At 37.6% G+C, this 12,028-nt stretch overlaps 1 protein-coding gene across 1 annotated transcript in view; it reads left to right on the top strand.

The window, feature by feature from the left end:
- The window catches only part of SLC6A5 (solute carrier family 6 member 5), a 59,308-nt gene extending 58,296 nt beyond the window's left edge, over positions 1–1,012 (top strand). The window contains exon 16 of the mRNA XM_074273695.1: positions 789–1,012. Coding sequence (XP_074129796.1) covers positions 789–944 — 156 coding nt within the window. The 3' untranslated portion in view covers positions 945–1,012. The remainder of the gene's footprint in view (positions 1–788) is intronic.
- The last annotated feature ends 11,016 nt before the right edge of the window (positions 1,013–12,028 follow it).

Here is a 12,028-nt window from a genome sequence, read left to right on the forward strand (position 1 = left end):
GTGGAGATTAAAGTAACTGATAGAGGAGCCAGATTCATTTTAATAGGTAATAAACATATAATTGCTCCCTCAACATAGCCAGAGATATGTTTTCTTTCTTTTTTTAATACAAAATTCTCCAATCAAATTAAGTTTTCAATAAAGATTTCAATGAGAGAATTAGATAACTCCCATTATTTTAGTTTGACTTCAGGAACCCATTTCTCTGAAGCAGACAGATGTGACCAATTTTTTTGCATAATATAATTAACATCTTTGCTCACTTTTGAAAACCTATCTTTTGGGTTTGGAATAGGGTTTTTATTTGGTCATTTATATCCTTTCGGAAATATCAAAAAAAACTTATTTTGATGCCATCGTTGAGATTCCAGAACTGAAGTAACTGAGCACATGTCCTCTGAAGAACAGATTTGGCAGTTGGGGGAAATATCACAAATTTTCTTCACTTGGAGGGAAAAATATCTAATTAAAACCTGGACTCTTTATCCTTTATTAATCTTGTAATTTGTGTGCAAAACAAATCCTAAACAGCAGTACATGATAATATTGCTTATAGGATGATGTAAATAATTTCAAATGAACCAAAGTAAATCTCCTCTTTACCTTTCTTGACCCCACTAATTATTGAGCCTAATCTCATGGAACAACTGTTTGCCATAGGAGATTTCTCTTTCCTAGAGAGAATCACAGCTATTTCTGGATTCTTCGTTTAAGTATTGCAAGGATGAAAGTCTTTAATTCCTATGACTTGTGATTTGTAACTGGATGTGTCTTTGGTTCTATTTCAGAGGCTCAAGTTGGTCTGTTCCCCACAGCCAGACTGGGGCCCATTTTTGGCTCGGCACCGTGGAGAGCGTTACAAGAACATGATAGACCCATTGGGAACATCCTCGCTGGGACTGAAATTACCCGTGAAGGATTTCGAACTGGGGACCCAGTGCTAGTCTCAAGACAGCAACAGCCCAGCCTTGATTTGATAATATTTTTTCTTGTTTCCCCTCCTATGTTCTTGTTTTACTTCCCATTCGCCACATCTCCCTTCACTTCTGTGCATGAGAGTGGTTGCTTAGAAAAGTAGGACTTTTTGTCGCATGCTGTAGTGAAGAGCTAGACAGACCACTTGAAGCAGTGATGGCTTTGAGTTAGTGGTGTCCCATATGTTGGGTTTTCCCCTTGTGTTGCATGCTGTTGTTCACCTTTTGGGAGTGGATTGGAGAAGTTGTTTCCACCGGTCATTTGGACCACAAGGAGGAATGCAGCATGTTTCCATTTGGTGGCTGGAGGAGATTATAACGTGTTGTGATCTCAGCAGCCACGAGGCACCGATAACTTGGAAGGGATTGACATGGAGAATCAAATGAATAATTTCAGTGAGTTCTTCCAGAGAATTAAAGTACAGGATAAAATGTATTTGGAAGGAATTGAAATGGCAATGATCAGAAAGCATACTTGGCACAAGGCCAGGTGGATACATCTGGACACCACTGAATTGGTTATTTTCATGAGTTTCCATGAATGACTTGAGTTCTCTCTCTTTCATTTGGAGCAAAGGTCTCTAATTTTTCATTCTTTGCTAGAACTCTAAAAATCATTTCTGTTCCTTCCATTTAATTCTTTCTTTTTGAAGCCCCATCTGTGGGTTTTTAGGTCTTTTTTTGTCTTTCTGCAATCTCTTCTCAAGAAGCCATCGTATAATTTGTGCCTGATTTTGTATTCTCATAGTAGTTCTACGTTCTAGTTTCAACATGACATTTAGCTGTGTGGTTTAATGTAGTATTCTCATTTCTTCTCTTCTAAATGCTTTTCTATAAGCTGTAGAAATATTGTTCTCTTTCGACCTCTGGGAAACAAAGACTTACCCCAACTCTGTCTATATATTTTATATATCTATATATACACACATACATATATAGGACATAAACTCTTAAAGACAGACTGATAACTTCTTAATTTTTACTCTCAACTTTTTCACTCACAGTAACTGCCAACTGTGGTCATAAAGATATAGAGAAATGGAGAGTTTAGTAGAAGGCAATCATGCTGTCCCTGGACTGGTAGAACATTTCTAGGTCACTGCGTTTACAGGATTTTCTGATATATACAGCTTAGGTAAGTAGTGATCAAGCCAATTAAGACTCTAGCTTTTAAGTACACATTTAGCCAATCCAATTTTAAGAATTCCCCATTTATAGCACTTATTGTAATTGCATTATAATGAGAGAGAAAAATATGTCTACCAAGATGAGCAAAACTATAACCTTTATTATCTCCTTATATCCTATACATAAGTAGATGAGCTTTTTAAAGAATGATCTTGTGTTCATGTAGTATGTACCAGTAGTGCTGTTTTATGTCCATATAAATATCTTACAAAATAACGTAGAAATGGTGACTTTAGAGTAGAGTAGTCTGAGTTTCTTTTTCTTTTTTCTTTTAGCCTACTATAATAGCATCAAATCTCAAATTGATTCCTTTCGAGGGACTGTTTCAATCATTTTTTTATTTATCTCTGTGTCTTCACATTACAGGGTCTCAGGTAAATATTCAGTTAAACACATGTCTATTGATGTGATGCTTTCATCCCTTTAAAAAAACAACAGAACCCCAAACCAGATCTAATGTCACATTTTCCGAGAGAATCTATTTCTTTTGTATATAAAATACTGACTCGTTTTGCTGAGCTTTCTCTTTTCTAGGGCAAATAGTGTTGCCATTTGCTGACATGGGTGTGGAACTTTCAAGTCTGCCTAAGCAGTGTATGAAAAGTGAAATGAAAATGGGTTGGGAGATTCGTTTTTTCCCCTCACCCCCATAGTCTGCAAGGTTCCCTCCACGCCTACTTTATTGGTAGAGTTTGTTATCAATCACAGAGGCAGACTAATGCTCTTTGTACAGAGACTTTACCAAAATCAGCACTCACAACTTAGCCTTACAGAGCTATGCTGTTGATTCACCTATGCCAGTTGGGTTTCATAGGGGCATGATGTGCTCACTTCTTGGAAAAAGCCATATTGAGAAGAAGCTACCACTGGTACTGCAGAACAATTTGATCAATGGGTACAGAGAATGGGCCCTACCAAATAGCTTTAGTGCTTATTGTGGTAGGGGAGGGCAGCTGGGGGATGGACTTGGTGTTAATATGAATTACCTTTCCAAATCAGAGAAGCCTTTCCATTTTGATTGTTGGAGAAAAGACCACAAATCAATCACCACCATGTAGTAGGTAATGACGATTCTTTCCCCCTGTTTTTTTTTTTTTTTTTTTTTGTATTTTTTCTTTCTCTCTTTTTTATCTTTTCTCCTATTTCATCTCTCTGTCTATCTTCTTTGTTTTTGTGTCTCTGTCTCTTTCTTCTTTTTCTTTCACTCCTTTCTCTCTCTGGCTAAAAACTAATTTAATTTTAGATGCTAATGCATTTTCTTCCAACTATTGTTTGGTGATTAAAAGGAAAAAAAATGCTTCCCAATATTGCCAGCTTTGTTTTATCCAAACCATAAAATAACCCAATTGCTGGTTAGACTTTTTTTTTTTAACTGGTTAGTTTAAAAAAATCATGTAATTGGAAGTGGCTGCCCTTGTGTTGATTAGAATTTATCTATTCAAAAAGATAAAACACAGGTAGCTACTCTTTGGCCATCTGTTGTATTCTTGTGATTTTGAAATCTTAGACAAAAATTGTTTAAAGTGGCAAGTAAGTGCCAAGTGAGAAATTTTCTTGAGGGCTGGAAATCTGAAGAATTTTAATTTTAAAATGTCATTTCTTTCATTGACAGCCACTTGCAATTTTCAGTCTTTTATGTTCAGAGAAGTTAGATGAGAGATCTCTTTCCAGGCATTGTAATCCAGTGTATCTCAAGCACTTGGTCAGTACTATTTCAGCTAATATGTACACAGTTCTGACAAATATTTTTGTGATCTTAAAATACTTGCACCCAAGTCAATTTCTAAAATGAATTTTTAAAAAATTACCAAAAATAACCATTAACTGCATACAAGGCCTTTACTACCTGATAATTTTCCATTTGATTAAACAACATTGGAGCTATTGGGGAAAGTGGTTCCTTTATTACTGTTCAGAAGAGCCTGGTAATTTTCCATTGGTGAAATCATTTTGGTGACGCCAACAAATGCCAGAAACCATAAATTCCAAAACAAAAAGCCATATGTGAAAAACCAGTGACCCTGTAAGGTCCTCCAAGGAAAATCGTTGTATATTTCTTAAATATCGGTGTTGTGGCTTTCTATGCAGATATTAGCCTAGCAAGTTAGTAGCTTTCAATCTGTTCAGAATTGTATTTGTCATATGCATATGTGCTCAAAAGAGGTAAAATTCTGGGACCAGTGCAAATGTCCTACTTTTTGTTTTGTGCATGAAAACTACACTCAATGCAAAATCCTGGATGATCTCAATTGCTTTGGGATCTTCCAAGTAATTTTAATATGCAAGAAATGTAACCAACTTGTGTTTCACCAAGAAGCAGCAGCACTTTATGCTTCAAAAAGAAGGATTGAACAAAATGACTCTTAATTGAACCAGACTTGGTTTGTCCTTACATCGGTGTTTTGTTAATTAGATTCTACTTCATGGATCATCTAGAGGTACCTCTGTGCTCAGTATCTCTACCTACCTACCAGTTAGCTTGATTTTTCCATGCTAAGGGTCAGGATTTCCTTTGTGTCCATCTCATTGCTCCCCGATCATCTTCCCCTTCCTGGAGACTTGTATAATCCTGTTGCTTTGGATGACCGTGGATAGTAAGGTCATCTTGGTGTGTATTTGACAGGGATTTGGTCTTGTGTTGCTCCTCTTTTCAGGGCTTATGTTTTGGCAGCATAATGCTAGAAATATGGATCAAGGACACTTAATTGTAGGTTATCCAGAAGTGATAATTAGGATGAGCCATGCAAGGGGGGATTTTCCCACTTGCCAACTATAGTTTGTTTGGAGAGTTTCTAGCTTGGAAGAAACAGATTGGAAAATTGGGTCTTGATCTCCAATTTTCCTCAAAGGGAATATCTGGTACTCTTGATATATTGGAACTTCAGTTCTCCTGAGATTTGGCCCACAGAAGGATCACGTGATTCTGCTATCTCATGGCCCCTGCCTTTACCATCTCAAAGCAGCCTGCAACCAAAGAAAGAGGGCATTTTTGATCTGGGGTCTAACTTGTCACTGGAGAGCAAGCAGAATCTTATGACTTTGATAGTTTGGTTTTCCTGCCATGTTTTCAATACATCTTCAGGTTACCATTTGCCTTATAGGTGTATTTCATCATTAGGATAAGAATTAGTGTTGAACTAGAATCTGTTGTCTGTCATGCATAATGTCTTGCGTCCTTTGTGTCTTTTTTGGCACTTTATTATAAACCTATCACCGAATAGGTTAATTGGTAATTAAATACTTGCATAATGTCACAAACACAGCCACTCCATATGGAAACTAGTGTCTGTGAAAAATAAAGATATGCTCCCTAATCAGGTTGTTATATTTTTTCATTAGCTATACATGAAGAAAATATATTATGTTACAAATGAGACATCATATATATCTTATATAGTGCATATTATATACTGTTCATTTAAGAAGTCATTATTCTTGAGGCCCTACCTCAATTTTGTATTTATGTGTACAAATGCAATTTATTGTATTATATATTTGCCTATTATATAATGATGTTATAAATTAGAATTTATCCTATAATGTATGAGTTCTGAAAACACTAAATAAATGTCAGTGGTTAAAACATGATGGCTACTGTATTATATCTGCTGGAAGCCCGTCACCCAACATCATTCTTACTTAACTGATGGCCTTTGGGTATCTGCAGGATTGATCCATTTTATTGTCGGAAACCCAGAGCAGCCAGGGAAAACTACCCTCCTGGGGAAATGAAATATCAAGCTACTACAGAAACAAATATCAATTAAATGGTTGTATTCTTAACCATCAGAATGCTTTGTTGCTTGCTAAATTATTAATTACCCCCTCAAAGGGCTCTCTGTGTGTATGTTTATAGGTGTCTGTGGTGAAGGGTGTGTGTGTGTGTGAATGTTTAAGAGAAGCGGTAAAATATTTTGGTATAGATTAACTATCACTTTATTAGTCTTTCAGATAGTTTAGGTAGAAGGACTAGAAGTAAGAATTTCCTATCTTGGAATAAAATTATCATAATGAACTAACTCCAGCATTAAAATGACAAGAGTGATCTGGACTATCCAAAGTAGGAAAACAATCTTCCCCCCATTTCCTGCCAGCTTGGCTAAAATACATCTGTTGAAATCTGAAGTATTATCACTGTTATTCTGACTAACCTTGGAAATGGCATCTAATGATCAGTCCCACATATATTAGCAAGCTACACACAAAAATGATATTGGAAGAGAAAATTGAATCAAGCATATGGCTTTATTCATCCAAAAATTGTTCTCCAGTGAATAGAGAAAACTATCTTGGGGATGGGAAGCAGGGGGGGGGGTGTTGGCTGAGAAACGGATGATGTTAAACAATTAAATCTTAGGTCTTCAGCTTGTCTTGCATTCCCATAACATATTTCTCAGTCTTATTTTTAAAAACATTCTTTTAAATAGGAATGAGAGATGAAAGAACAGGACTGGACCTACAAGATCATCGATATAGAAAATTCCCAAATGAGGAAACTCTGGAGCACTGACAGGTTAAAGTGTGTTGCCCAGTATCGCATAGCCATTACATGACAGAGACAGGACTTGAGCCCAGGTCTTCCTCCCTTTAAAGTTAGTTCTTTATCCATAATATAATGCTACCTCTGCATTTAATTGGTATTCACAATCTTCTGCCCCTCCTTTTAAAAGAAGTAATGACCAGGACATAATATGGAAAGTTTACTGAGCATAGGAGAAGTAGGGTGAAGCTACTCTGATCTTATGTCTAAAAGGAATTACTTTTGGTCTAGTCATAAATCATAACTTTAGAACAGAAAGAAATCTTAGACATCATCTAGGTCAGCCTAAAGAGATAAAAGTTTGATGTTACAAACGAGGTGTCTGAGGCTCTGAGAGGTAAAGTCACATATCAGTGACTACTTAGACCCAAATCTACATCTCTTTCCTCTATTTATTCAGTTTTAATTGCTTTGTTTTTGTTGTTATCCTCACTTTTTTTTGGTTGTTGTAGTCTTTTACTAGTCCTGATTATTTTACTATGCATCATTTCATGATTTCTCATGCTTTTCTATATTCATAATATTCCTTATTCTTTATAAAATAGTAACATTTTATTACTATCCCTCCTTCCCTTCCTTTCTTCCCCTGTCCTGTCCTATTCTAGCCTGTTCTCTCCTCTCCTCCCTTTCTCTCTTTCTTCATTTGATTTGGGCTAGTTTAATCCCTCTTTAGATAAACTAGTGGTCCCACATTCCCAGGGATTTACCGTATTGGTACCAGACTTAGTGTGGACGTTTGGTTGCTTTTAGCACCCTTATAACTTGGAAATTTTGAACCTCAAGCAACCCAACATCCTCAGTTTCTCAGATACCTAGGAATACAGGCATGTTGGCTGAGGAAATTTTTGAATCAAATTTATTGCTTGAGCAAGGCAGTACTGAGTCAAGGAAACTCAAGAGATGATTTTTGGGCAGCATAAAGATTACATAATTTTATCTAGTTAAGAAAACATAGGACTTAAACAAGAAAAAGAAGGTGGGAAAATATCACTTATTCACAGAAGGAATCAATAGACTGCACAGGGAATCAAGAAATTTGGGTGCTAGTCTTGAGTCTGCCATGTAACCAAGTCCCTCACTTCTCTGGCCTGTTTCCTTACTTATAAGATGAAAATAGACATATTTTGAGGTCATTTATAACTCTAAACTTATATGATTTTTTCCTGAGGGCTTGTGCTATGGATAGGTAGATATTAGGTGCTAGAAGATAACTTCTTGCCTATTATCTTTCCTTAACAATCAGCAAAAGTGATAACTTTCAAAATCTTATTCTCCATTTGAGATACTTTCAATTCTAAACTTCTTTGACTAATTACAATGGTTCTGTGGTAAAGGACTAAAATTTCATTTGGTAAAACCATGGATATGTACAATAGATACCATCACCATATTCCTTCTCCACACCTGCATTTGGTGTGCTAGAAGTCACTTAACAGTGTTACTTACACTTAATTGAGTATTTATCACTGCACTGCAAAGCTTTGATTGCATCCCAGTTGCATTCCCATTGACACTGTTCCAAATCTTCTCTTCTCAAAAAAGACCTCAACTACTCCCTTTTAACTCTTTAAGATGATCTCACTTCCTCTCTTATTGAGAAAATAGGCATCATCAAATATGGCATTCTTCATCTCCTCTCCTCCATACACTAAAAACTCTCTTCCTTTGCTTCTGTTTTAGATTATGAAGTAGCTCTTCTTGACAAGTCCTATATATTATTCTTTCATCTTTCTCACATTGATAATTTTCTGATGTTTCTGTTTCTCCTTCCCTCTGTGAAATTTTGTGGCCCACACAACATGGCACTGAAGATGCTATACATGGTCCAAGAGGAAGCAGCATCCCAAAAAGATGGCAAAATAACCATTAATGAGTAGTCTGAGTTGTCTCAAGTATCATTTCCTAGGTTGATCAGCTGAAGAATTGATGGTAAAGATGAGGAGATTAAAAAGAGCAGAATATGCTCATGGAATTCCCATGGCAAGAGATAAAGAAGATGTAGTGTTGGAAGAGTCCTTAGAAATTGTATTATTTAAATCCTTCATTTTATAGATAAGGAAACTGAGGTCAAGAGAAGTGAAATGAGTTAGCTAAGATAACTGAGAGCTGGGATTCAAACTAAATTCTGATTAAAAATCTGTCACTCTTTCCATTAAATCATACTGCCTACATTGAGAGTCCTTGTAGTTGCAAATAATAAAAAACATGGCATTTGTTAAACTGGTATGCAAGAGTTTAGACACACAAATGAAGGAATACTGCCTCTTTTCATGGAAATTTTCATGGGTTTGTGCTGTTATCATCACCTGCCTCTTACAAATGCTCACACTCAAATAGTTGGGAGGGTTGGGTTAGACTCCTGACTCTAACCCTGAACCTAACCTGACTTCCGACTCTTATCAAGTCTCCCCAGGAATCAGTCTTTTTAAAAACAATGAAACCCAGTTATCTAAGAAAGATTTATAGCCTATTAATTGTCATTATTATTAAAGATGCAATGCTATATTGCTATGACAGTGTATGTCTTATTTTGCTTTTAGCTGAACAATCTAAAAGTATAGTCTCACAGGGATTATTGATTAGAGACTTTAAGATGGATAGACCCAGCTGTCTCACCCAATCCTTAGCCCTTAGCAGAGGGGACAAAATAGCCAAATGAGCAGGCCAGATTAGACTTGTTCTGTTTGGTACTAGAGCATTGGGGCTGCTTCTGTCCAAAACTGGGAGTAATGGATAAAAGCTGAAAAGAGGTCAATTTATGGTTGACAGCAGAAAAAAAACTTCCTAACAAAGAGAGCTGTTCCATAGTGGAATGGACCACCTTAAGGTTTTTGTTTCCCTCTCTTTATGGGATTTAAGCAGAATAATCAGTTGAGGTACCTGTTATGAATCATGTCTGAGTAGGCCTAATTGATTCTTTTGAGGTTCCTTCCAATTCTCAAATTCTGAGTTTTCATTTTTCTTTTTCTGAGTCATTGCAGATTTTAAGGTGTCTTGAGATTTAGAAATTTTCTAACAGATCGTTGCAATGACTAAAGCTGTTGGCACCCATCCTTGCCAAGTTCTATTTGAAAACTATTGAGAAGAGGGGAAACATGTCTCATACAATATTATAGAGTTTCTGATGTTCTACTCCAGAAGATTTAATAGGATCTAGGGAATTCTTCCTTCTGGTTTCTGCAAGGTGTTATTTTAATGTTAGACTTACAAATACAAACCTCCAGGCAGAAAGGAAAAGTTCAGCCTCTGTAATGAAAATAGTAAGGTCTGCTCTCCCCTTGGGGCCAGAGTTGAATCCCTCTGGAGATGGAAGGAGAATTGGTTGAAATGAGATTAGGCCTGAGTCTTGACATCAGTTTACTTCTTCATCTTCTAACTTCAGTTTTGGAGTGCACTGAGCCTTGTGATTTGTGCGTTCACTTTTCTTCCCTTTAGTAAGGCTGTCAGCATTCAGAACTAACCTGTTTGCTCACTCACTCTCTTTTCTGCCTGCCAAGGGACCCAAATGTAGAGCACAAAGTGGGACAAAGACCCAGAAGGAAGAATGATGAGAAAAATAGGGCAAGGAATAAAAAACAATGTAGTGAAAACTCACCTTTTTTAAACATCTTCAATGTGGCAGCCCAGAACAAAATTATCTCTCAGAATACAAATGAAATAAAAGAAGGTGAGTGTGGAATGGGAACAAAGAAAGTCAATAGTTGATCCTTTGTAGTGAAGAGGACTCTGGGTAGTGGTCTTGAATGTTAAAGGTTGCATATAAGGGGTAACTTAGGGGAAAACATTATTTTCCATCTTCTAAGGTCCAGGGAGAAGGCTTTAAGAAAATGAATTAAATCAGGAGCTTTAAATTATGTGTAATTTATTTAGTATAAATCATATTTTCTATGATTTCAGTTTTCATGACTCTGCATCCACTCAAATAGCATATGAAGATGAAAGTGAAGATGAGAGGAAATCTCAGAGGTCAAAATTCTCTATGAAAGAAGGGTCACAGACCAGAGAAGATATTATATGGGGAGCTATAACCTTTTTCTTCTGTGGGAGAAGCATGAACCTTCTCAGAAGGTGATTCAGAAATCCTCTTCCACTACAGAAAAAAAGTCATAAAGTTTCTGAGAAGTAGGCATGGAGCTGCCCAATCAAAGATCAATATGTGGATGGATCTGTGACCTCCTAAATATGGACCCGCCACCCCACTGTCTCTTCTCTTGAGGCTGTGCTTACTCTTGGCCTTCTATTAAGCCAGGATCTCTCCAAGGTACTGAAGATTTTCTCTCTTTTATGAGAACTAGAGGAACACCCTGTTCCTGTCCCCTTTCACTTTGAGCACACTTCCTATTCTAGCTTGCACCCTTCCTCTCATGCTCAGATCATCTTTGAATAATATGCTGCAGGTCTAACCTCTCACCTTTTCACTGCCCTTTGTTATTCCTTCAGTCATTGCTTTAGACCAGTTTGGAAAGGAAGGGTGCCTGTCAAATGCTGTACATAAGGATCCCTGTGGGCTACCTACAAATCGAGCTAGTTTTAAATGTACTGTTATCCATGTTTTATTGTATTTTTATTTATCTTGTTAATTATTTCCAAGTTTCCTTTTTCTGTGGTTCGGTATAACAGTAGGGATGTTATTTGTTCCTGATGCTCTACTTTAGACAGAAACAAAAAGTAGTGGGAATTGTGAGGGGCGTTTGGCCCTGAGGAAGGCAGGGGTGCGGACAGACTCCCAGATACCTCGATAACCCAGAACGCCCCCTGCTCATGGGACCCTTGGCTACGTTTTCTTTTTTATCCTTGACATCTTTTTCATCTTTTTTTTTGAAGAGATTCTGCCCTCCTCCATTCTCCTTCCCTCTCTTTCCTACCATTAATGCCAAATTCTTCAAACTCAACTCTGCAGAAGGTTGAAAGTTATAAATGGAGTCAGAAAGTGATGGTCCTGGGAAGAGGCAGGAGGAGGACAGACTCCGTGCCCAATCGTTTCTTCTCTCTTCCCTTGCGCTCCCCATCTCCCTCCCCCCACCCCCACCCCAGCCAGCTGCCAGGGCGAATCCTCTTAGAAAACCAGTGTTCTCCCGGTGTATTTTGGGGAGGGGCTGCCTGTTCCAGGTTCTTGCTATCCCTATAAGGAAGGCAGCCTCCAATACTCTGGCGCTTCTGGATTTCGGCAGGATGCGCTGTAACAACTTCCACAATCTCCAGGGCAGCTCAGTGATGGCAGGGGCGAGCCTGGCACCTCCCGGCGCTCGTGCTTAAACTGGAGAGGGGTTCTCAACCGGCATCCAGGGGGCGGCGTGCATTTATTTATTTATTTTCTCCCCTTCAC

The sequence above is a fragment of the Sminthopsis crassicaudata genome, chromosome 6, assembly GCF_048593235.1.
Source record: "Sminthopsis crassicaudata isolate SCR6 chromosome 6, ASM4859323v1, whole genome shotgun sequence".
Lineage (NCBI taxonomy): Eukaryota > Metazoa > Chordata > Mammalia > Dasyuromorphia > Dasyuridae > Sminthopsis > Sminthopsis crassicaudata.